At 43.2% G+C, this 24,678-nt stretch overlaps 1 protein-coding gene across 1 annotated transcript in view; it reads right to left on the reverse strand.

Annotated features, from left to right (window-relative positions):
• Positions 1 to 24,678, reverse strand: part of lama2 (laminin, alpha 2) — a gene marked incomplete at both ends in the record, with an annotated part of 430,348 nt that overhangs the window by 106,849 nt on the left and 298,821 nt on the right. Inside the window, 4 exons of the mRNA XM_080534306.1 lie at positions 10,854 to 11,047; positions 11,538 to 11,624; positions 11,729 to 11,853; positions 21,391 to 21,525. Of these exons, the coding sequence (XP_080390432.1) occupies positions 10,854 to 11,047; positions 11,538 to 11,624; positions 11,729 to 11,853; positions 21,391 to 21,525 (541 nt within the window). The remainder of the gene's footprint in view (positions 1 to 10,853; positions 11,048 to 11,537; positions 11,625 to 11,728; positions 11,854 to 21,390; positions 21,526 to 24,678) is intronic.

The following is a 24,678-nucleotide window of genomic DNA, read 5'->3' on the forward strand; positions in this document are numbered from 1 at the left end:
GATACTAGACTGAAACTAAAGAAGATACTAGACTGGAACTAAAGAAGCTACTAGACTGGAACTAAAGAAGATACTAGACTGGAACAAAAGAAGATACTAGACTGGAACTAAAGAAGATACTAGACAGAAACCAAAGAAGATACTAGACTGGAACTAAAGAAGATACTAGACTGGAACTAAAGCAGATACTAGACTGGAACTAAAGAAGATACTAGACTGGAACTAAAGAAGATACTAGACTGGAACTAAAGAAGATACTAGACTGGAACTAAAGAAGATACTAGACAGAAACCAAAGAAGATACTAGACTGGAACTAAAGAAGATACTAGACTGGAACTAAAGCAGATACTAGACTGGAACTAAAGAAGATACTAGACTGGAACTAAATAAGATACTAGACTGGAACTAAAGAAGATACTAGACAGGAACTAAAGAAGATACTAGACTGGAACTAAAGAAGATACTAGACTGGAACTAAAGCAGATACTAGACTGGAACTAAAGAAGATACTAGACTGGAACTAAAGAAGATACTAGACTGGAACTAAAGAAGATACTAGACTGGAACTAAAGATGATACTAAACTGGAACTAAAGAAGATACTAGACTGGAACTAAAGATGATACTAAACTGGAACTAAAGAAGATACTAGACTGAAACTAAAGAAGATACTAGACTGGAACTAAAGAAGATACTAGACTGAAACTAAAGAAGATACTAGACTGGAACTAAAGAAGATACTAGACTGGAACTAGAGAAGATACTAGACTGGAACTAAAGAAGATACTAGACTGGAACTAGAGAAGATACTAGACTGGAACTAAAGAAGATACTAGACTGGAACTAAAGAAGATACTAGACTGGAACTAAAGAAGATACTAGACTGGAACTAAAGATGATACTAAACTGGAACTAAAGAAGATACTAGACTGGAACTAAAGATGATACTAAACTGGAACTAAAGAAGATACTAGACTGGAACTAAAGCAGATACTAGACTGGAACTAAAGAAGATACGAGACTGGAACTAAAGAAGATACTAGACTGGAACTAAAGAAGATACTAGACTGGAACTAAAGAAGATACTAGACTGGAACTAAAGAAGATACTAGACTGGAACTAAAGAAGATACTAGACTGGAACTAAAGAAGATGCTAGACTGGAACTAAAGCAGATACTAGACTGGAACTAAAGAAGATACTAGACTGGAACTAAAGTAGATACTAGACTGGAACTAAAGAAGATACTAGACTGGAACTAAAGAAGCTACTAGACTGGAACTAGAGAAGATACTAGACTGGAACTAAAGAAGATACTAGACTGGAACTAAAGAAGATACTAGACTGGAACTAAAGAAGCTACTAGACTGGAACTAGAGAAGATACTAGACTGGAACTAAAGAAGATACGAGACTGGAACTAAAGCAGATACTAGACTGGAACTAAAGAAGATACTAGACTGGAACTAAAGAAGATACTAGACTGGAACTAAAGCAGATATTAGACTGGAACTAAAGAAGATACTAGACTGGAACTAAAGAAGATACTAGATAGGAACTAAAGACGATACTAGACTTGAACTAAAGAAGATACTAGACTGGAACTAAAGAAGATACTAGACTGGAACTAAAGAAGATACTAGACTGGAACTAAAGAAGCTACTAGACTGGAACTAGAGAAGATACTAGACTGGAACTAAAGAAGATACTAGACTGGAACTAAAGAAGATACTAGACTGGAACTAAAGAAGCTACTAGACTGGAACTAGAGAAGATACTAGACTGGAACTAAAGAAGATACTAGACTGGAACTAGAGAAGATATTAGACTGGAACTAAAGAAGGTACTAGACTGGAACTAGAGAATATACTAGACTGGAACTAAAGAAGATACTAGACTGGAACTAGTGAAGATACTAGACTGGAACTAAAGAAGATACTAGATTGGAACTAAAGAAGATACTAGACTGGAACTAAAGACGATACTAGACTGGAACTAAAGAAGATACAAGACTGGAACTAGAGAAGATACTAGACTGGAACTAAAGAAGATACTAGACTGGAACTAAAGAAGACACTAGACTGGAACTAAAGAAGATACTAGACTGGAACTAAAGAAGATACTAGACTGGAACTAAAGAAGATACTAGACAGAAACCAAAGAAGATACTAGACTGGAACTAAAGAAGATACTAGACTGGAACTAAAGAAGATACTAGACTGGAACTAGAGAAGATACTAGACTGGAACTAATGAAGATACTAGACTGGAACTAGAGAAGATACTAGACTGGAACTAAAGAAGATACTAGACTGGAACTAAAGAAGATACTAGACTGGAACTAAAGAAGATACTAGACTGGAACTAAAAAAGATACTAGACAGAAACCAAAGAAGATACTATACTGGAACTAAAGAAGATTCTAGACTGGAACTAGAGAAGATACTAGACTGGAACTAAATAAGATACTAGACTGGAACTAGAGAAGATACTAGACTGGAACTAAAGAAGATACTAGACTGGAACTAAAGAAGATACTAGACTGGAACTAAAGAAGATACTAGACTGGAACTAAAGAAGATACTAGACTGGAACTAAAGATGATACTAAACTGGAACTAAAGAAGATACTAGACTGGAACTAAAGATGATACTAAACTGGAACTAAATAAGATACTAGACTGGAACTAAAGCAGATACTAGACTGGAACTAAAGCAGATACTAGACTGGAACTAAAGAAGATACTAGACTGGAACTAAAGAAGATACTAGACTGGAACTAAAGAAGATACTAGACTGGAACTAAAGAAGATACTAGACTGGAACTAAAGAAGATACTAGACTGGAACTAAAGAAGATACTAGACTGGAACTGAAGCAGATACTAGACTGGAACTAAAGAAGATACTAGACTGGAACTAAAGAAGATACTAGACTGGAACTAAAGCAGATATTAGACTGGAACTAAAGAAGATACTAGACTGGAACTAAAGAAGATACTGGATAGGAACTAAAGACGATACTAGACTTGAACTAAAGCAGATACTAGACTGGAACTAAAGAAGATACTAGACTGGAACTAAAGAAGATACTAGACTGGAACTAAAGCAGATATTAGACTGGAACTAAAGAAGATACTAGACTGGAACTAAAGAAGATACTAGATAGGAACTAAAGACGATACTAGACTTGAACTAAAGAAGATACTAGACTGGAACTAAAGAAGATACTAGACTGGAACTAAAGAAGATACTAGACTGGAACTAAAGAAGATACTAGACTGGAACTAGAGAAGATACTAGACTGGAACTAAAGATGATACTAGACTGGAACTAAAGAAGATACTAGACTGGAACTAAAGAATATACTAGACTGGAACTAGAAAATATACTAGACTGGAACTAAAGAAGATATTAGACTGGAACTAAATATTATACTAGACTGGAACTAAAGCAGATACTAGATTGGAACTAAAGAAGATACTAGACTGGAACTAAAGAAGATACTAGACTGAAACTAAAGAAGATACTAGACTGGAACTAAAGAAGTTACTAGACTGGAACTAAAGAAGATACTAGACTGGAACTGAAGAAGATACTAGACTGGAACTAAAGAAGATACTAGACTGGAACTAAAGAAGATACTAGACTGGAACTAAAGAAGATACTAGACTGGAACTAAAGAAGATACTAGACTGGAACTAAAGCAGATACTAGACTGGAACTAAAGAAGATACTAGACTGGAACTAAAGAAGATACTAGACTGGAACTAAAGAAGATACTAGACTGGAACTAAAGAAGATACTAGACTGGAACTAAAGAAGATACTAGACTGGACCTAAAGAAGATACTAGACTGGAACTAAAGAAGATACTAGACTGGAACTAAAGAAGATACTAGACTGGAACTAAAGAAGATACTAGACTGGAACTAAAGAAGATAATAGACAGGAACTAAAGAAGATACTAGACTGGAACTAAAGAAGATACTAGACTGGAACTAAAGCAGATACTAGACTGGAACTAAAGAAGATACTAGACTGGAACTAAAGAAGATACTAGACTGGAACTAAAGCAGATACTAGACTGGAACTAAAGAAGATACTAGACTGGAACTAAAGCAGATACTAGACTGGAAATAAAGCAGATACTAGACTGGAACTAAAGAAGATACTAGACTGGAACTAAAGAAGATACTAGACTGAAACTAAAGACGATACTAGACTGGAACTAAAGAAGATACTAGACTGGAACTAAAGAAGATAATAGACAGGAACTAAAGAAGATACTAGACTGGAACTAAAGAAGATATTAGACTGGAACTAAAGCAGATACTAGACTGGAACTAAAGAAGATACTAGACTGGAACTAAAGAAGATAATAGACAGGAACTAAAGAAGATACTAGACTGGAACTAAAGAAGATACTAGACTGGAACTAAAGCAGATACTAGACTGGAACTAAAGAAGATACTAGACTGGAACTAAAGAAGATACTAGACTGGAACTAAAGCAGATACTAGACTGGAACTAAAGAAGATACTAGACTGGAACTAAAGCAGATACTAGACTGGAAATAAAGCAGATACTAGACTGGAACTAAAGAAGATACTAGACTGGAACTAAAGACGATACTAGACTGAAACTAAAGAAGATACTAGACTGGAACTAAAGAAGATACTAGACTGGAACTAAAGAAAATAATAGACAGGAACTAAAGAAGATATTAGACTGGAACTAAAGCAGATACTAGACTGGAACTAAAGAAGATACTAGACTGGAACTAAAGAAGATACTAGACTGAAACTAAAGAAGATACTAGACTGAAACTAAAGAAGATACTAGACTGGAACTAAAGAAGATACTAGACTGGAACTAAAGAAGATAATAGACAGGAACTAAAGAAGATACTAAACTGGAACTAAAGAAGATATTAGACTGGAACTAAAGCAGATACTAGACTGGAACTAAAGAAGATACTAGACTGGAACTAATAAAGATACTAGACTGGAACTAAAGAAGATACTAGACTGGAACTAAAGAAGATACTAGACTGGAACTAAAGAAGATACTAGACAGGAACTAAAGAAGCTACTAGACTGGAACTAGAGAAGATACTAGACTGGAACTAAAGAAGATACTAGACTGGAACTAAAGAAGATACTAGACAGGAACTAAAGAAGATACTAAACTGGAACTAAAGAAGATATTAGACTGGAACTAAAGCAGGTACTAGACTGGAACTAAAGAAGATACTAGACTGGAACTAAAAAATATGCTAGACTGGAACTAAAGAAGATACTAGACTGGAACTAAAGAAGATACTAGACTGGAACTAGAAAATATACTAGACTGGAACTAAAGAAGATATTAGACTGGAACTAAATATTATACTAGACTGGAACTAAAGCAGATACTAGATTGGAACTAAAGAAGATACTAGACTGGAACTAAAGAAGATACTAGACTGAAACTAAAGAAGATACTAGACTGGAACTAAAGAAGTTACTAGACTGGAACTAAAGAAGATACTAGACTGGAACTGAAGAAGATACTAGACTGGAACTAAAGAAGATACTAGACTGGAACTAAAGAAGATACTAGACTGGAACTAAAGAAGATACTAGACTGGAACTAAAGAAGATACTAGACTGGAACTAAAGCAGATACTAGACTGGAACTAAAGAAGATACTAGACTGGAACTAAAGAAGATACTAGACTGGAACTAAAGAAGATACTAGACTGGAACTAAAGAAGATACTAGACTGGAACTAAAGAAGATACTAGACTGGACCTAAAGAAGATACTAGACTGGAACTAAAGAAGATACTAGACTGGAACTAAAGAAGATACTAGACTGGAACTAAAGAAGATACTAGACTGGAACTAAAGAAGATACTAGACTGGAACTAAAGAAGATAATAGACAGGAACTAAAGAAGATACTAGACTGGAACTAAAGAAGATACTAGACTGGAACTAAAGCAGATACTAGACTGGAACTAAAGAAGATACTAGACTGGAACTAAAGAAGATACTAGACTGGAACTAAAGCAGATACTAGACTGGAACTAAAGAAGATACTAGACTGGAACTAAAGCAGATACTAGACTGGAAATAAAGCAGATACTAGACTGGAACTAAAGAAGATACTAGACTGGAACTAAAGAAGATACTAGACTGAAACTAAAGACGATACTAGACTGGAACTAAAGAAGATACTAGACTGGAACTAAAGAAGATAATAGACAGGAACTAAAGAAGATACTAGACTGGAACTAAAGAAGATATTAGACTGGAACTAAAGCAGATACTAGACTGGAACTAAAGAAGATACTAGACTGGAACTAAAGAAGATAATAGACAGGAACTAAAGAAGATACTAGACTGGAACTAAAGAAGATACTAGACTGGAACTAAAGCAGATACTAGACTGGAACTAAAGAAGATACTAGACTGGAACTAAAGAAGATACTAGACTGGAACTAAAGCAGATACTAGACTGGAACTAAAGAAGATACTAGACTGGAACTAAAGCAGATACTAGACTGGAAATAAAGCAGATACTAGACTGGAACTAAAGAAGATACTAGACTGGAACTAAAGACGATACTAGACTGAAACTAAAGAAGATACTAGACTGGAACTAAAGAAGATACTAGACTGGAACTAAAGAAAATAATAGACAGGAACTAAAGAAGATATTAGACTGGAACTAAAGCAGATACTAGACTGGAACTAAAGAAGATACTAGACTGGAACTAAAGAAGATACTAGACTGAAACTAAAGAAGATACTAGACTGAAACTAAAGAAGATACTAGACTGGAACTAAAGAAGATACTAGACTGGAACTAAAGAAGATAATAGACAGGAACTAAAGAAGATACTAAACTGGAACTAAAGAAGATATTAGACTGGAACTAAAGCAGATACTAGACTGGAACTAAAGAAGATACTAGACTGGAACTAATAAAGATACTAGACTGGAACTAAAGAAGATACTAGACTGGAACTAAAGAAGATACTAGACTGGAACTAAAGAAGATACTAGACAGGAACTAAAGAAGCTACTAGACTGGAACTAGAGAAGATACTAGACTGGAACTAAAGAAGATACTAGACTGGAACTAAAGAAGATACTAGACAGGAACTAAAGAAGATACTAAACTGGAACTAAAGAAGATATTAGACTGGAACTAAAGCAGGTACTAGACTGGAACTAAAGAAGATACTAGACTGGAACTAAAAAATATGCTAGACTGGAACTAAAGAAGATACTAGACTGGAACTAAAGAAGATACTAGACAGGAACTAAAGAAGCTACTAGACTGGAACTAGAGAAGATACTAGACTGGAACTAAAGAAGATACTAGACTGGAACTAGAGAAGATATTAGACTGGAACTAAAGAAGCTACTAGACTGGAACTAGAGAAGATACTAGACTGGAACTAAAGAAGATACTAGACTGGAACTAGTGAAGATACTAGACTGGAACTAAAGAAGATACTAGATTGGAACTAAAGAAGATACTAGACTGGAACTAAAGAAGATACTAGACTGGAACTAAAGAAGATACTAGACTGGAACTAAAGAAGATACTAGACTGGAACTAAAGAAGATACTAGACTGGAACTAAAGAAGATACTAGACTGGAACTAAAGAAGATACTAGACTGGAACTAAAGAAGATACTAGACTGGAACTAGAGAAGATACTAGACTGGAACTAAAGAAGATACTAGACTTGAACTAGAGAAGATACTAGACTGGAACTAAAGAAGATACTAGACTGGAACTAAAGAAGATACTAGACTGGAAAGTGAGACTAGACTTGGCGAGGGATATGGTTTAGCAAGACATTTCTGACAGATTAAATGCGTAGGTCATTCTAGCCCCTACTTATTGTTTCATGTTCATATTTTAATAAATGAATATTCACTACTGTGGTGATATCTGCAGCAGGCTATATACGGTCATATCGTCACAATGGCATAGTGGTATTAACCGCTGCCATTGTATCAAATCGTCATTTTAAGATGGTGGTTCCCTCTTCTGACACACGTTTTACTGCATTTCGTTGTCTGATGCTTGTAGCCTAAACATCTAAAAAAGTATGTAGGCTATAAAATGATTGTGTAGGCTAATTTACGCGAACTGACACAATTACAATGGTGTTTGAAGCCTTTCTGAGTAGTAAATGATGTTCTCCTAACTGGACCCTGGATTTGGCATAGATAATTTTTTCTTATGATTACTGATGGATAGATCATTCACTTACTTAGACAGATATGTATTGTAAATCGATTTGCATGAAGGCTTCGGTTAAATGTAAACAAAATAAACATTAAATGAAATCAAGTATCGAACCGGAAACCTTCGGACTTCTAGCTGGCTGCTTTAACCCCTGCGCCAAACACACAATTTTGACGTTGTCGATGCAAGTTGATAGACATACCTATTTTTACCTATATTTTACACCTTTTTATCTATCTATCTATCTATATACTGTATCTATCTATCGATCTATCTATTTATCTATCAAACTATCTATCTATCTATCTATCTATCTAGCACACTATCAAACTATATATCTAGCACACTATCAAACTATCAATCAAAATATCAAATTATCTATCTATCTATCGTAAATGGTGGGAACTAATATTCCCCAAAAGACACTTGATGGAACTGCCGTTCGGGATTTAATTTCCGCCTGTGAGAAATTTTTTACACATATATTACCAGACCGTAAACCTGGTTGCTACCAGGTTTGTTCTGAAGGATTGGTTGCATAGCAACCAAGCAGCGAATTATTTGAGCCACATTCATGGAACGGAACTTGAGCTGAAATTTCGCGAATTAGAAAAACTAGCCAGGATTTGATTTAATCTGCCTTCTAGGAATACCCCCCTGGTGTTAAAAGACCATCAGTCACAATCACCATCAGCTGTTGTGTCTAAAGGCCAATGCACACGGCCCCGATTTTGTCGCACCGCCGAATTCGATTCCATTGTTTTGAATGAGACAATGCACACGGCGTGCGATGCGATTTTGTCGCACGACAACATTCGATTCTCCATTCACACCAACTGAAATAATTCAAATAATTGAGAATCGAATGTTGTTGTGCGACACAGCAGGCTCCCACCCTTCTCTGTTTGTATTACATGCGCGTGGTGCTTTGTTAGATGTCATTTGGTTCTGTTATGATTAGTTGAGTTTGTTAAGAGATTTTGTGGTACCTTGATTATTGAGTTGGTTAATAGATTGTTGTTGATACTTTGAATAGATTTTGGTTGATACTTTGAGTTTTGTACTTTATAGTCATGTTATACTTTAGATATTACAGATATTACATAGTGACTCTTTTATGTTGATGAAGTCAAACCATCCTAGGGATGTGTTTATTGTTTCTTTTATTTATTGTGAAGCCTTTGTTTGTTGTCTTTCAAACCATCCTTTATGGTTTCTTTTGTTATTATGAGGCATTTGTTGGTTGGTTCTGATTCTACTTTTCATTATTGCCACAGAACTATGATTGTCCTGGCACAAATAAATATCTTTATTTTACCCTTAACATCGGTACTTTGTTACTTCTTTTCACCCTAGAGACAGGAATGTAAGACACACACACCTACTCCACACAAAGTTTAGCTTCACCTCACCCCCCCGACACACACACACACACACACACACACACACACACACACGTCCCCCGTGCTGCGGGCCTCCCTAGGCTGCGCTGCGCTGGTGGAGATTAAACTGCAGCGTTTCCACGGCGCCGCGAGACAGGAAGTCAGGCGTGAAATTCAACACAGAGTTTGAAGCAGCCTATTATGAGTGTTCTACATGCCACAAGCAACACACACACACACCATACACACACACACATACACACACACACACACACACACACAGAGACACACACACACCACACACACACACACACACACACACACACACACACACACACAGAGTGCCTGTATTTTACTTGCCAGCCATGTCCTGAATACGTCTCTTCAATTTAACCTAACCACTTCTGCCATTAAATTAGATTAGAAACTAAATTGTCTGAGGACAGAAAAACATGTTTGTTATTTCTGTTATCAACCTGCTAATGGAGAGGCCTGGCTGGCAGCACACACACACACACACACACACACACACACACACACACACACACACACACACACACACACACATACACACACACTCCAAGTGGACGAGTCTGTGATAATAGAAACACTCCGACATGCACAGGCTTCAGGACACACACGTGCACACCCACGTGCACATGCTCCTATGCAAGGTCCAATCCTAGAGCTGTCCTCAAAGAGAGGAGAGCAGGCGACCCATCAGATCAACTGAGATTAGGGTCTGCAGCCAATCAGATCACCTGATGTTAGGACGTGTCCCCCAACACTGTCTGGAGGAGGGACAGTGGGAGGACATTCTACATAAAACACACACACACCTTACAGGATGACATGGGAATGGTGTTGGTCTGCAGTACCTTACCTTACCATCACCACCTGGATGGTCTGCTGCTTCTGACTGGGAGGTTACAAGTGAGTGTGCGTGTGTGTGTGTGTGTGTGTGTGTGTGTGTGTGTGTGTGTGTGTGTGTGTGTGTGTGTGCATGTGTGTGTGTGTATGTGTGTGTGTGTGTTTGGGTGTATGTGGGTGGGTGCATGTATTCTGAGCGATAGTGTGTGTGCGTGTGTGTGTGTGTGTGTGTGTGTTGGGGGGGGTGTATGTGTGTGTGTGTGTGGGTGTATGTGGGTGGGTGTATGTATTCTGAGCGATAGTGTGTGTGTGTCTGTGTGTGTGTGTGTGTGTGTGTGTGTGTGTGTTACGTACACACGATGCCGGCGGGCCCACACACATGCCTCTCCATGCACAGGCTGCAGGCGCGCCCCGTGGCGCCATGGCGACAGTGACACTGCCCGGAAGCGGGGTCACACGGCTGAGGCCACGCCCCCCACAGGTCACACTTACACTCCTCACACTTCCCCCCGGGGGCACGGGGGTCGCCGTGGTAACCTGTAGCACACCTGGGAGGGAGAAGGAGGAGTTTAAAATGCAGACAACCAATAGGAGAGACAGAATAGTTCTCCCCAAAGGATGTAACGCTGTGAACGACCACCGTTGTTAAAGAACGAAAGCGGAAGTGAATTAGCTATTTTTTGGCAAATTTTTACATAACGTGACGTTAGAATTATAAGGTTCTATCTCCATTTTTGTCAAAATTGAGTTTTTTACATAATCTGATCCATTAGGTGTTTATTAATGCCTGTGTGGTGTTATTTTTAAAATGTTGAAATGTTTTAGTTAGTAATTCATAAAATACAAAGGTTCCATCTCACAAAACATAATGGAATGTAAAAACGTTGACACTCAATATCTCTGAACTACCCTAAACGGAGACAGAACCGTAGAATTCTAAGCTCACGATAAATAAATAACACACACACAGAACACGCAACTGACGCAAGTCTATTTGATATCTACATTTCCATAAGCAGCAGTGTGTGTGGCTGGTACCTCTCACAGTGCTTCCCCTCATAGCCTTCAGGACAGGCGGTGCAGCGGTAGTCTCTGGACCCCTCAGACACACAGGAGGGACTGAAGCTGAGGACCACAGACACACACGTCAGGACTCACCTCACTGGACAGGTAAACGACATACTGTAGGTGTGTGTGTGTGTGTGTGTGTGTGTCTGTGTGTATCGTACTTGTTCTCGGGGTTGGTAAGAGGGCAGGCGCAGGGTTTGCAGTCGTCCGAGGAGCCCCTAACAACGCCATAGTAACCAGGTGCACAGCGGTCACACCTGTCTCCCTCCGTGTTGTGTTGGCAGTTCTGTTAGGACCACACAGACAGACGCAGCACGGTCACACATCCCGACCGCCAGTCAGATTACGCCCACACGCATCCATACTGTACAGAGAGCAAACCTCATGATTCCTAGCCATTCTTTCGAGAACACAGTAGAACCCCTTTGGGTTCCACGTAGAACCCTTTTCACAGAAAGTTCTGAATGGAACCCGAAAGTTTTTTTTACCTCGAACCCAAAAGGGTTCTTCAAAGGGTTACCCTTTGGAGACAAATGAAGAGTGTAGAGCTCTTAAAAGCTCTTAGATCAGAGTACAGCTCTTAGAACATAGTACAGCTCTTAGAACATGGTACAGCTCTTAGAACATAGTACAGCTCTTAGATCAGAGTACAGCTCTTAGAACAGAGACAGCTCTTAGAACAGAGAGAGCTTAGAGAGCACATAGAACAGAGAGAGCTTAAAGAGCTCAGAGCAGCCAGTCCAGTCAGTCAGGAGCAGTTCCAACCCGCTGAGCCGCTCCTGTTCCAACACTTCCATTAACTTCCTGTGTACCTCAATTACCCAAATTAGGCGTACAAACTCATTTAACATTTTCAATTTGCCAGCCCCATAAAATGCAAATGATATTGTTATTAGCATGCATGCAAATGAAAGCGGGATTGCTTTCAACGCTGCAGAGTTTCAGAGTTTCTGAGCCTCGAGACACAATAACAAGAAGTTCATCTGCTGCAGTAGACGAGGATGAAGCGTGACACAACAAACTGGATTAGTGATACAGTTATACATGTTGATACATTTAAACCTGATGGTAGGGCCTTAGATCTGTTATAAACATGATGGTAGGGCCTTAGATCTGTTATAAACCCAATGGTAGGGCCTTATATCTGTTATAAACCCAATGGTAGGGCCTTAGATCTGTTATAAACCCAATGGTAGGGCCTTATATCTGTTATAAACCCAATGGTAGTGTTATGTATTGAAGTGTTATTTTTGAGCTATGTGAACCACCGTAGTTGGAGTGATGAAAAGCGATATAGGTAACGAGTGTTGCCCGGGCAGGAATGCGGAAGTGATACTATGCCTGTATACCTGCGGAGGTCAGTAAAGCTACGGATATATATCAAAGTGTTTCGCCGCCTCTGCCTCCATTCTTTATTGTGAATGATTGATGTTATTGGCTATATACATAACAAAACAATTGGCGACGAGGATCGACGAACTTGTGCAGCGGTTTTGTTTCCCCCTGGATTACAAATTATCACCGGCGGGAGTCATGATCAGGGCAGTGTGCGTGCTGTGAAGTTCGGGAAAAGAGAAACTCACACACTGCGCATATTGGAGGAGAGTAAACAAGTAAGTGGAACAGACTCAGAAGAGGAGTTACCAATAAAGGTGTTAACTGTAAAAGGAGGCTCGGCAGCCTATAGTGTCACCCCGTTATTGGAAGGACATCCCATTACGATGGAAGTCGATACTGGAGCCGCTGTATCACTAATGTCAGAGACACTGTTCAAGAAAAAACTGAACCATATGCCATTGACTCAGGCAAAGCTCATTCTAAAAACATACACAGGTGAAACCGTCCCCATGGTTGGGAAGGCTGAGGTCCTAGTCGAATTAAATGGACAAAAAGTCAGGCTTCCGATCTATGTGGTCAGAGGGGACTATCCAGCGCTGATGGGCAGACCATGGCTGGAGGTGATGCGTCTGAACTGGAGAAAGGTAAATGCAGTATCAGAAGATACCACCGGCCTATCAGCAGTGTTAAAGCGACATGCAGCTGTGTTTAAAGACGAGCTGGGGAGCATGAAAGGCATCACAGTCAAGCTGCAGGTCAAACCTGATTCCAAACCACGCTTTATGAAAGCCAGGACTGTTCCCTATGCACTCAGGCCAAAGGTCGACGCTGATATACAGAGGCTGGTGAAGATTGGGGTCATTGAGCCAGTACCATACAGCGACTGGGCCACCCCCGTGGTCCCGGTAATCAAGAGAGATGGATCAGTTCGCCTGTGTGGTGACTTCAAGGTAACTGTTAACCCGGTGCTGACTGTTGAACAATACCCTCTTCCAGTGATAGAGGACCTGTTCGCTGGGTTGGCTGGTGGTAAGAAATTCAGTAAAATCGATCTGAACCAGGCCTACCTACAGATGCATGTTGAAAAAGATAGATATAAAAATAGATATCACCGTCTGCCGTTTGGCATCACCTCCGCCCCGGCAGTGTTCCAGAGGGCCATGGATCAGGTCCTGAGTGGTCTCTCTGGTGTGCAATGCTATCTGGATGATATCTTGGTGACTGGAAAGGATGATGAAGAACATCTGCTGAACCTGGATAAAACTCTGGGAAGACTTGAAGAATATGGATTACGTGTTCGCCAGGAAAAATGCGACTTCTTCAAGGCAGCAGTGGAATACCTGGGCCATGTCATCGATGCAGACGGGCTCCACACAGCGCCCTCTAAAGTGACCGCCATTTCAGAGGCTCCTGCTCCCAAGAATGTGAGCCAGTTGAGATCTTTCCTTGGGCTTCTAAACTATTATGGCAAGTTTATTCCACAGCTGGCTACGCGGCTAAAGCCGTTGCACGAACTACTGAGGAAGGGCAAAACATGGTCATGGTCAAAAGAATGTGACGCAGCGTTTAACATAGCCAAAGCAGCATTGACTGACAAGAGGGTGTTAACACACTTCGACCCGTCCTTGCCTCTCCAACTCGCATGTGACGCGTCGCCATATGGAGTGGGCGCCGTGGTGTCCCATATCACACCGACTGGAGAAGACAAACCCATCGCGTTTGCGTCACGTACGCTGAGCACAGCAGAAAGGAACTATCCACAGATAGAGAAAGGAGCATTAAGCATTATCTTTGGAATTAAAAAGTTCCACACTTACCTGTTCGGAAGGGGGTTCACCCTGCTGACCGACCATCGTCCTTTGACATCCATCTTGGGTCCGTATGCAGGGATACCGACCCTGGCAGCAAGCCGCATGCAGCGCTGGGCACTGCTCCTCAGTGCTCACAAGTATGAAATTAAGTACCGGAGGTCAGGGGCACACGCCAACGCGGATGCTTTGTCACGCCTTCCACTTCCTGATCACCCTAAGAGCAAGGAGCAAACCATTTTCTACTTTGACATGGTGGAGAGTGCCCCGGTGACTGCTCACCGGGTCAGGAAGGAAACAAAGGGGGACCCCATCCTCTCCAGGGTGTTTGACCGCGTTATGAGAGGGGATCTGTCACAGGTTCCTGACGCACCACCGGATCTTCAGCCTTACCTTTCGCGGGGGAAGGAGTTGACGGTGACGGCTGGATGCTTGCTCTGGGGCATGCGGGTCATAATCCCAACAAAGCTGAGAGAACCAGTCCTGAGAGAGCTACACTCAGGCCATTGTGGCATCGTCAGGATGAAAGAGCTTGCACGCAGTTACTTCTGGTGGCCTGGGCTAGACTATGACATTGAATCTAAAGCCAGATCATGCCCATCATGTCAAGTCATCAGAAACACACCAAGCCTGGCTCCGCTGCATCCTTGGGACTGGCCAGCGTGTCCCTGGCAACGAGTTCATCTGGATTTTGCAGGACCAGTTGATGGAGCTATGCTGCTGGTGGCCGTGGACGCACACTCAAAGTGGCCTGAGGTGGCTGTCATGTCCACCATCACCTCGGGGAAGACCATTCAGATATTGAGGGAGATGTTTGGTCGATTTGGACTCCCTGAGCAGATCGTCACTGATAATGGGCCATCGTTTGTATCAACAGAGATGGAGGACTTCCTACAGAACAATGGAATTAAGTACATCCTTTCAAGTCATACCATCCATCCAGCAACGGATTGGCTGAGAGAATGGTGCAAACTGTAAAACATGCCCTCAAAGCATCCAAGAGTGAGGCTCCCTTGAAGCAACGCCTTGATACTTTTCTACTCAAGTATCGTAATACCCCTCATGCAATGACTGGGACCTCGCCAGCTTACCTTCTAATGAAGAGGCAGCTTCGGACACGTCTTGATCTACTGCGACCTACCTCAACGGAAACATCAGTCCACGAGAAACAGCAGGAACAAGTAAATCAGCGAGCTAAGCGGTCTAAAGACAGACAGTTTGATGTTGGAGACTCTGTCCTCGCACGCAACTACACTACTAAGGAGAAATGGACCCCTGCCACGGTCCTCCGGAAGACTGGACCTGTTTCCTATCATGTTCACACCAAAGACAATCAGACATGGCGTAGGCACGTGGACCAGTTGTTGCCTAGAGAGCTAGGAGTGACCAGCCCCACATCCGGGGCATCAGGATTCGCGTTCACGGACGAGCTGACACCACACCTGAGCATGCCGGTACCTGCAGCGGCCACACCTTCGCCGCCTGCAGTAGAGCCAGCACCTCCAGACCCCTCGGTGATCGAATGCCCTGTGATCGAGCTGGAACCCAGCCCTTCTCCTGTGCTGAGGCGCTATCCCCCAAGAGACAGGAAACCTCCTGAGCGCCTGGTGCTAACCCTGTCTACCATCTCTCCCTAGTTGACATTTAATGTGTATGATGCTAATGTGGACATTATCATTTAAGTGTTATTTTTGAGCTATGTGAACCACCGTAGTTGGAGTGATGAAAAGCGATATAGGTAACGAGTGTTGCCCGGGCAGGAATGCGGAAGTGATACTATGCCTGTATACGTGCGGAGGTCAGTAAAGCTACGGATATATATCAAAGTTTTTCGCCGCCTCTGCCTCCATTCTTTATTGTGAATGATCGATGTTATTGGCTATATACATAACAGGTAGGGCCTTAGATCTGTTATAAACATGATGGTAGGACCTTAGATCTGTTATAAACCGGATGGTAAGGCCTTAGATCTGTTATAAACATGATGGTAGGACCTTAGATCTGTTATAAACCCAATGGTAGGGCCTTAGATCTGTTATAAACCCAATGGTAGGGCCTTAGATCTGTTATAAACCCAATGGTAGGGCCTTAGATCTGTTATAAACCCAATGGTAGGGCCTTAGATCTGTTATAAACATGATGGTAGGACCTTAGATCTGTTATAAACATGATGGTAGGGCCTTAGATCTGTTATAAACATGATGGTAGGACCTTAGATCTGTTATAAACCCAATGGTAGGGCCTTATATCTGTTATAAACCCAATGGTAGGACCTTAGATCTGTTATAAACATGATGGTAGGACCTTAGATCTGTTATAAACATGATGGTAGGACCTTAGACCTGTTATAAATATGATGGTAGGACCTTCGATCTGTTATAAATGAATGAATGAATGAATGGTCTTTATTGTCATTGATATAAAGGTACCATACAACGAAATTTGGGAGGGGGGTCTCCCCTGGTGCTAGGAAAAAAAAACTAAAACAAGAAGGGAAAAGAGCTGGTTTACATAAATAAAGGCTATGTACACTATCCACTATACTATACTATACAAATAAAACACTGTGCTGTACTCTATGCTATGCTATACATATCCTAACATTTCCTATCTCTGAACCTTATGTACCCGAGGGTTGTCATATTGCACAAAGTGTTATGCACATTCATTTAAAGTGTCGCAGTTTGCAGGTTTGAAATGTTCACAGTTGTGTTTCAGTATTGCACTTATGATTACAATCTAGTAGCTGCCATCAAATTGTCTAGATTGTCCAGGGCCTAGAACCTAGGTCTTTGCTGTGTTCAGGGCCTGAATGGCCCTGGGGTAGAAGCTGAGCTTCAGTCTATTTGTCCTTGCGGACATGGTCCTGAACCGCCTGCCCGAGGGCAGCCGAACAAAGTGTTTGTTCCCAGGGTGGGATGGGTCTCTGGAGATCTTGGAGGCCTTCCTGAGGCAGCGTGTGTTGTATAGCTCTTCCAGAGAGGGGAGGGGGGCGCTGGTGATCTTCTGATCTTCGATCTCACGACTCTCTGTAGCGCTTTCCTCTCTGCGGCTGTGCAGCTGGAGAACCACACGCAGATGCAGTAGGTGAGGATGCTCTCCACTGTGCAGCGGTAGAAGGTCACAAGCAGCTCCTGTCTGAGGTGGTATTTCCTGAGGACTCTCAGGAAGTAGAGCCGCTGTTGTGCCTTCTTGATGATGGCTGCTGTGTTGGTCTTCCAGGACAGGTCATCCTGTATGTGCACCCCCAGGAATCGGAGGGTTGAGACTCTCTCCACGCTCCCTCCATCGACGAGCAGGGGCTGGACCTCAGATTTTTTCCTCCTGAAGTCCACGATGATTTCCTGGGTCTTTGACTGGTTCAGCAGCAGGTTATTAACCTTGCACAGCTTGCCCAGCTGCTCCACCTCATCCCTGTACGCCGCCTCGTCCCCCCCCCCCGAGATGCAGCCCACCACGGTGGTGTCGTCTGCAAACTTTACGATGGAGTTGCTGGGGTGGACGGGGGTGAAGTCGTAGGTGTAGAGGTTGTAGAGGATGGGGCTTAGCACGCAGCCCTGGGGGGACCCAGTGCTGAGTCTGAGGGCTGTGGAGGTGTGGGAGCCCACCCGCACCCTCTGGGGGCGGTCAGACAGGAAGTCCTTGATCCATGCACAGATAGAGTGTGATAGTCCCAGGTCTAGTAGTTTGGTCACTAGCCTGTCTGGAAGGATGGTGTTGAAGGCAGAGCTGAAGTCCACAAAGAGCAGTCTCGCGTAGCTGTTCTCCCTCTCCAGGTGGGATAGAGTGGAGTGGAGAGTCGTCGCGATGGCGTCCTCTGTGGACCTGTGGGCTCTGTAGGCAAACTGGTATGGATCCAGGTTGGGCGGGAGGCGTGTGACTATGTGGGCCCGGACCAGTTTTTCGAAGCACTTCATGATTTGGTGTGAGTGCCACCGGGCGGTAGTCGTTTAGGCAGCTCACCGTGCTTTTCTTCGGGACTGGGATGATAGTTGAGGTTTTCAGGCAGGGTGGGATGGTGGCCTGGGACAGGGACTGGTTGAAGATGTTGGTGAAAACCCCGGCCAGCTGGTCGGCGCAGTCCCTCAGCACCCGTCCCAGGACGCCATCCGGCCCTGAGGCTTTTCTGGGGTCCACCGCCTTCAGCACGCGTCTCACTTCATGCTCTGTGAGGGTGAGGCTGCTGAGAGATGGAGAGAGTGGTGTTTGTGTTGTGGTTACCTCCGTTCGCCTCGTCGAACCGGGCGTAGAAGGAGTTCAGCTTTACCGCCAGCAGGGGGTCGTCCTCCGCGGCTGTGAGCCTGTTGGCTCTGAAGTTTGTCATGTGCTGAACCCCCTGCCACACCCGCCTGGAGTCGTTGCTCAGGAAGCATTCCTCAATCTTCTCTCTGTGGTCTGCCTTGGCCTCCCGGATGCCACGGTTTAGGTTAGCCCTGGTGGTGCTGTACAGCAGTGTGTCCTTCGCTGAGTAGGCGTTGTCCCTCTCCTTGAGCAGTTTTCGGACCTTCTCAGTCATCCATGTCTTCGTGTTGGGGTAGACCCGGACACGTTTGTCCACGGTGGCTGAGTTGGTGCAGTTCACTATGTGGTTCAGAACCGACGACGTGAACTGTTCCAGGTCCTCATGCTCATATTCCTGCCATGAGGTGTCATTCAGGCAGATCTGCAGTGGAGCGGACTCTGCTGGCCAGGTTCTGACAGTCTTAGTGGTGATGGGAGCACTTTTCCTCATGGGAGTGTAGGCTGGGATCAGGAGGATTGACACGTGGTCAGACAAGCCTAGATGAGCTAGCGGTCTAGCCTTGTAAGCAAGCTTGATGTTGGTGTATACCTTGTCCAGTGTGTTATCTCCTCTTGTTGCACATTTAACATGCTGATAGAACTTTGGTAGTACTACCTTCAGGTCTGCATGATTAAAATCCCCCGCGATAATGTGCACTGCCTGAGGATCCGCGCTCTGTCCACTACTGATGACGTCATGTAGCCGCGCCAATGCTAAGCTAGCATCCGCGCTAGGTGCAATGTATACTGCTGTTATGTACACCGCGTTGAATTCCCTCGGGAGGTATGTGGGTCGGCATTTAACAGTCAAGTATTCCAGGTCTGGGGAGCAGTGGCTACTTACAGTTTTCGTGTTTAAACACCAGCTGTCCTTCGTAGAAATGATCAGGCCGCCCCCGCGCGTCTTCTCACTAAGCAATGTCCGGTCGGCTCTGTGAAGCGAGCGGCCCTCTAAGCCGACCGCCGAGTCGATGATGGTAGCGTTGAGCCAGGTCTCTGTGAGAATAATCACACAGCTATCCCCCACGGTGTTGTTGGAAGCAACCTGCAGTCTCAGTTCGTCCATCTTGTTAGCGAGTGATCTCACGTTGGAGAGGAATATACTCGGCAAAGCTGGCTTGTCATAAACATGATGGTAGGACCTTAGATCTGTTATAAACATGATGGTAGGATCTTAGATCTGTTATAAACATGGTGGTAGGGCCTTAGATCTGTTATAAACATGGTGGTAGGGCCTTAGATCTGTTATAAACATGATGGTAGGGCCTTAGATCTGAGTTTATCAGACCAGAAGACCTACTGTAGGTCCTGAGGGCCTGAGTCAGTAAGTATTTGCACCATGGTCGCTAATTGCAGCTTTGTTTTAACAGGAAATTAAACAGACAGATACATCAAACAGGTTAATGAAACGGAGACCTTGAACACAAATGAAAACAATTTCACGTTCAGTTTAGTTCTTGAGGTTTTGTCCTGTCTTGAAAAACAAATACAGCTGTAATTTGCGCCTGATGCCAAACACTTCCTCTGTGGCTCAGGTGGTGGAGCATGGTGCTAACAATTCTTAGGTTGTGGGTTCGATACCCGCTGGGACCATATATACTGACACGTATGCACTCACTGTGATGTAGGACGCTTTGGATGAAAGCGTCAGGTAAAATGGCATGTATTATATTAGGTGATGATCACCTCCTATCTGCTCAGTGTAGCTGAACACAGAGCTGTCCTTACAGATGAGCAGGTGATGAACACCTCCTATCTACTCAGTGTAGCTGATCACAGAGCTGTCCTTACAGATGAGCAGGTGATGAACACCTCCTATCTACTCAGTGTAGCTGATCACAGAGCTGTCCTTACAGATGAGCAGGTGATGAACACCTCCTATCTACTCAGTGTAGCTGATCACAGAGCTGTCCTTACAGATGAGCAGGTGATGAACACCTCCTATCTACTCAGTGTAGCTGATCACAGAGCTGTCCTTACAGATGAGCAGGTGATGAACATCTCCTATCTACTCAGTGTAGCTGATCACAGAGCTGTCATTACAGATGAGCAGGTGATGAACATCTCCTATCTACTCAGTGTAGCTGATCACAGAGCTGTCCTTACAGATGAGCAGGTGATGAACACCTCCTATCTACTCAGTGTAGCTGATCACAGAGCTGTGTGAAGCTCCGGGGTGGGTGATAGAGGAGATGACAGGAAACCTGTTCTAATTGGCCTGATGCCATAAGACGACACGCAGTAAAGGCCTCGCTAATTAGTAGTGGAGAGCAGATCAGGCTTGCTAGTAGATCACAGAGCACGCACGTACACACACACACACACACACACACACACGCAAACACACACACACACACACACACACACACACACTCACACACACACATAGAGCTCACCTGGCAGATGGAGGTGTCGGGGTCACAGGTGTCGCTGTGCCCGCTGCACTGGCACTGAACACAGCTGCCGATGCCCGCCCTGGAGGCCACACCCCCGCTGCGGGCAGACAGGCGGTAGAACCCCGCCCCACACTCCTGCCGGAAGGGAACACACACACACACACACATACGGTTACACACACACACACACACACACACACACACTAACGCGCACACACACACACACACACAAAAATGCACAGAACACACACACACACTAACGTACACACGAACACACAGTTACACACACACCAGTGTACACACTCCAACGAGCACACAAACACACACACACACACACACATCCACAACACACCAACACACACGCACGCACGTATGCACAGACACAGACACAGACACACACACACACACACACACACACACACTTTCTCTGGAGCTTCAACGAGACACACTCTCTCAGAATTAATCGGGTCAATTTGAGACGCCATCTGTTCGTGCATGCACGTTAAACGCCTGTTTAAAAATACTTTATTAACTATGTGGCAGCTTTAGCTACCTGCCATCTGCCCGGCCTGCTCAGAGAGACCTTCATGAGCATCTCTCGTGGAACTGGCCAGTTTGTTAGTCTTAGAGAGACAACAACAACAACAACAACAACAACAACAACATTAACATGAACACAGGGGTGTGTCAGTTATGGACAGGGTTGCCACCTTTCTCACTGACAAATACGGGACAAAAGATGGCGTGCCACTTCGCGGGTCGGGGGAGTTTGCAGGAATAAATAATAATAATAATAATAATAATAATAATAATAATAATAATAATAATAATAATAATAATGGACATCCCGGCTAATACGGGACTGTCGGGACAGTTGGCAACCCTACACACACCACCAGAACCCAGTCAGAGGAGAGAAAGGGAGCACTGGAGGTGTGTATGGATCAGGGGAGATCGGAGGACAGGCTCATTGTAACGCATGGAACGGAATCTGGAATTGTATCAAACACACATACTCCATTCCTTAGGCCTATTCCATTCCATGCATAACAATAAACCTGTACTTCGATTTCTACCTCCCCCAGCCTCCCCTAGCTAGCTCTAGTGTGGTGGTGTAGCTAGCTCTATAGTAGCGGTGTAGCTAGCTCTAGTGTGGTGGTGTAGCTAGCTCTAGTGTAGTGGTGTAGCTAGCTCTAGTGTAGTGGTGTAGCTAGCTCTAGTGTGGTGGTGTAGCTAGCTCTATAGTAGCGGCAGGGCTGCCAAGTCTCACGCAATCACCGTGAGACTCACGCATTTCAACCAGTTCTCACGCTCTCACGCCGCAACTCTATTTCTCACGGCGAGAAATAACTATTTGTTTTACGTGACTTTTATTTTTGAAATTCCTTGAAAGAAAGCTACTGGACATGAGTTTCGTGACGTCCTCTTTCTGCACTCGCGTTATTATGCTTGCGTCACTTGCGTGCGCTGTCGGAGCGGTAAACGAGCGTTGCATCTGTGTTCACGCGAGCTGCAGCATGAAGCGGACGGCCAAAACGGTAGGTAAATCTCACCTCATTCGAATTAGAATCCAGGTTCTTGATTAAAATATAAACTAAATTGAATCACTTAACTGCTTGCGAGGTAATTGATACTGTGAGCTCGTAATTGTAAAACTAAAACTGTGAGCAGTGAGCTCGTAAAAGGATATTTAGCGAAGTACGTAGTTGGCCCTGGACGGTGGTGGGGGGGGGGGGGGGGGCGCGATGTTTCAGACCAGATGGATTTTCTTGTGCTTTTTATGTCATGTTTAGTTGTAAAAACTACCTCAAATCAGCACTTCTGATTTTGAATCATCATTGCATTTTGTCTGTTTAAAGATGTCATCGAAGCAGAAAGCAGGGAGCAGTAAGCAGGCAGACCTGCTTTCAATGTGGGCAGCGAAGGGTCAGCCCCCTTCCAAAAAGGTTGCCAGGTCAGAGGAGACAGAGGAATGGGACTGATGTGATGGGAGATACTTAAAGAAGGGTATTGAAGTTAGCTATTGTGGTTGTTGATGATTGTAAATGAACTCTGTAAACAAACTCTTGTAAACAAACAAAAATATTTTTTATTTTTAAATGTACCTGTTCTAAAGTAATTGATAGTTGTATTGTTATTGTGTCTCTGGCAGGAGAAAAGCTGAATATCGGCTTTACTACTCGAGCTACGCTCAACAGGCTCCTTGATGCAGGAGACATTACACCGCAGCAAGTGGAGAGGTTCCAACAGGCAGCACTGGCATTTCTTTTGAGGGCTGTGGAGTATGCCATGGAGAAACTACCCCTGCGAGAGCCCCTGCTCAAACATGCCATGTTTGTTGGTGTGGAAGATGCCTTGTACTTTGTTGACAGGTTAGGGTTGACAAGTTCTGATCATTTTGAATAGATTGTTAAGTTTGATAATCTGAAAAACAAACCCTGCTGTTCCAGCTGCTGTAACTATATCTGATCAGTGCACATTGTGTTCTTTTTAGATTTGCTGAACTTTTCCCGTACCACGGACCTCAAGAGCATGACAAACTCAGCGAGGAGTTTCTGGATTACCAGTTCATGGACATTCCCATGCCACCAGACCCAGCCACATTCGACGTTGAGAGCTTTTGGGGGAACATGGCATCAGAGAAGAATAAGGTAATAATTATTCTGCACCCTTTGACATACTACACATTGACTTAATCAACTTGCTGCATAAGAAAATAAAAGAGTAATTATGCTTCCTATGTAAATTTTTCTAAGGTGAACGGGATGAGCAGATTTGGGAGGCTCTCTCATATTGCCAAATTGGTTTTGGTACTTCCGCATTCAAATGCTGATGCAGAACGAGTGTTCTCCGTGGTGGGGCTGAACAAAACCAAAACCCGTAACAGTCTGGCTCTTGATGGAACCCTTTCATCCATCATGACGGTGAAGATGGCTGGCCTCAAGCCAGAATGTTTCAAGTGGGAGCCCCCTACCTCTGTTATTAAGGCTTCAAAATCTGCCACAAACACCTACAACACAGAGTTATGAACACCGCTTGTAAGGGTTGGGGTTGTTGTACTGCATAAGATGTTGTAACTTTATAGGTCACATGGTTGATTGACAGTTAAAAGAGTGATTAATATGTTACATGGTTGATTGACAATTAAAAGAGTGATTAATATGTTACATAGTTGATTGACAGTTAAAATAGTTATTCTGATGTTACATGATTTATTTATTTATAGATAGATGATAATAAATATAATATATTTGTATTACTGTCTGAATTTGTCTTGTTTTATAACAT

Source organism: Nansenia antarctica (genome assembly GCF_963989245.1).
Source record: "Nansenia antarctica genome assembly, chromosome: 6".
Taxonomy (NCBI): domain Eukaryota; kingdom Metazoa; phylum Chordata; class Actinopteri; order Argentiniformes; family Microstomatidae; genus Nansenia; species Nansenia antarctica.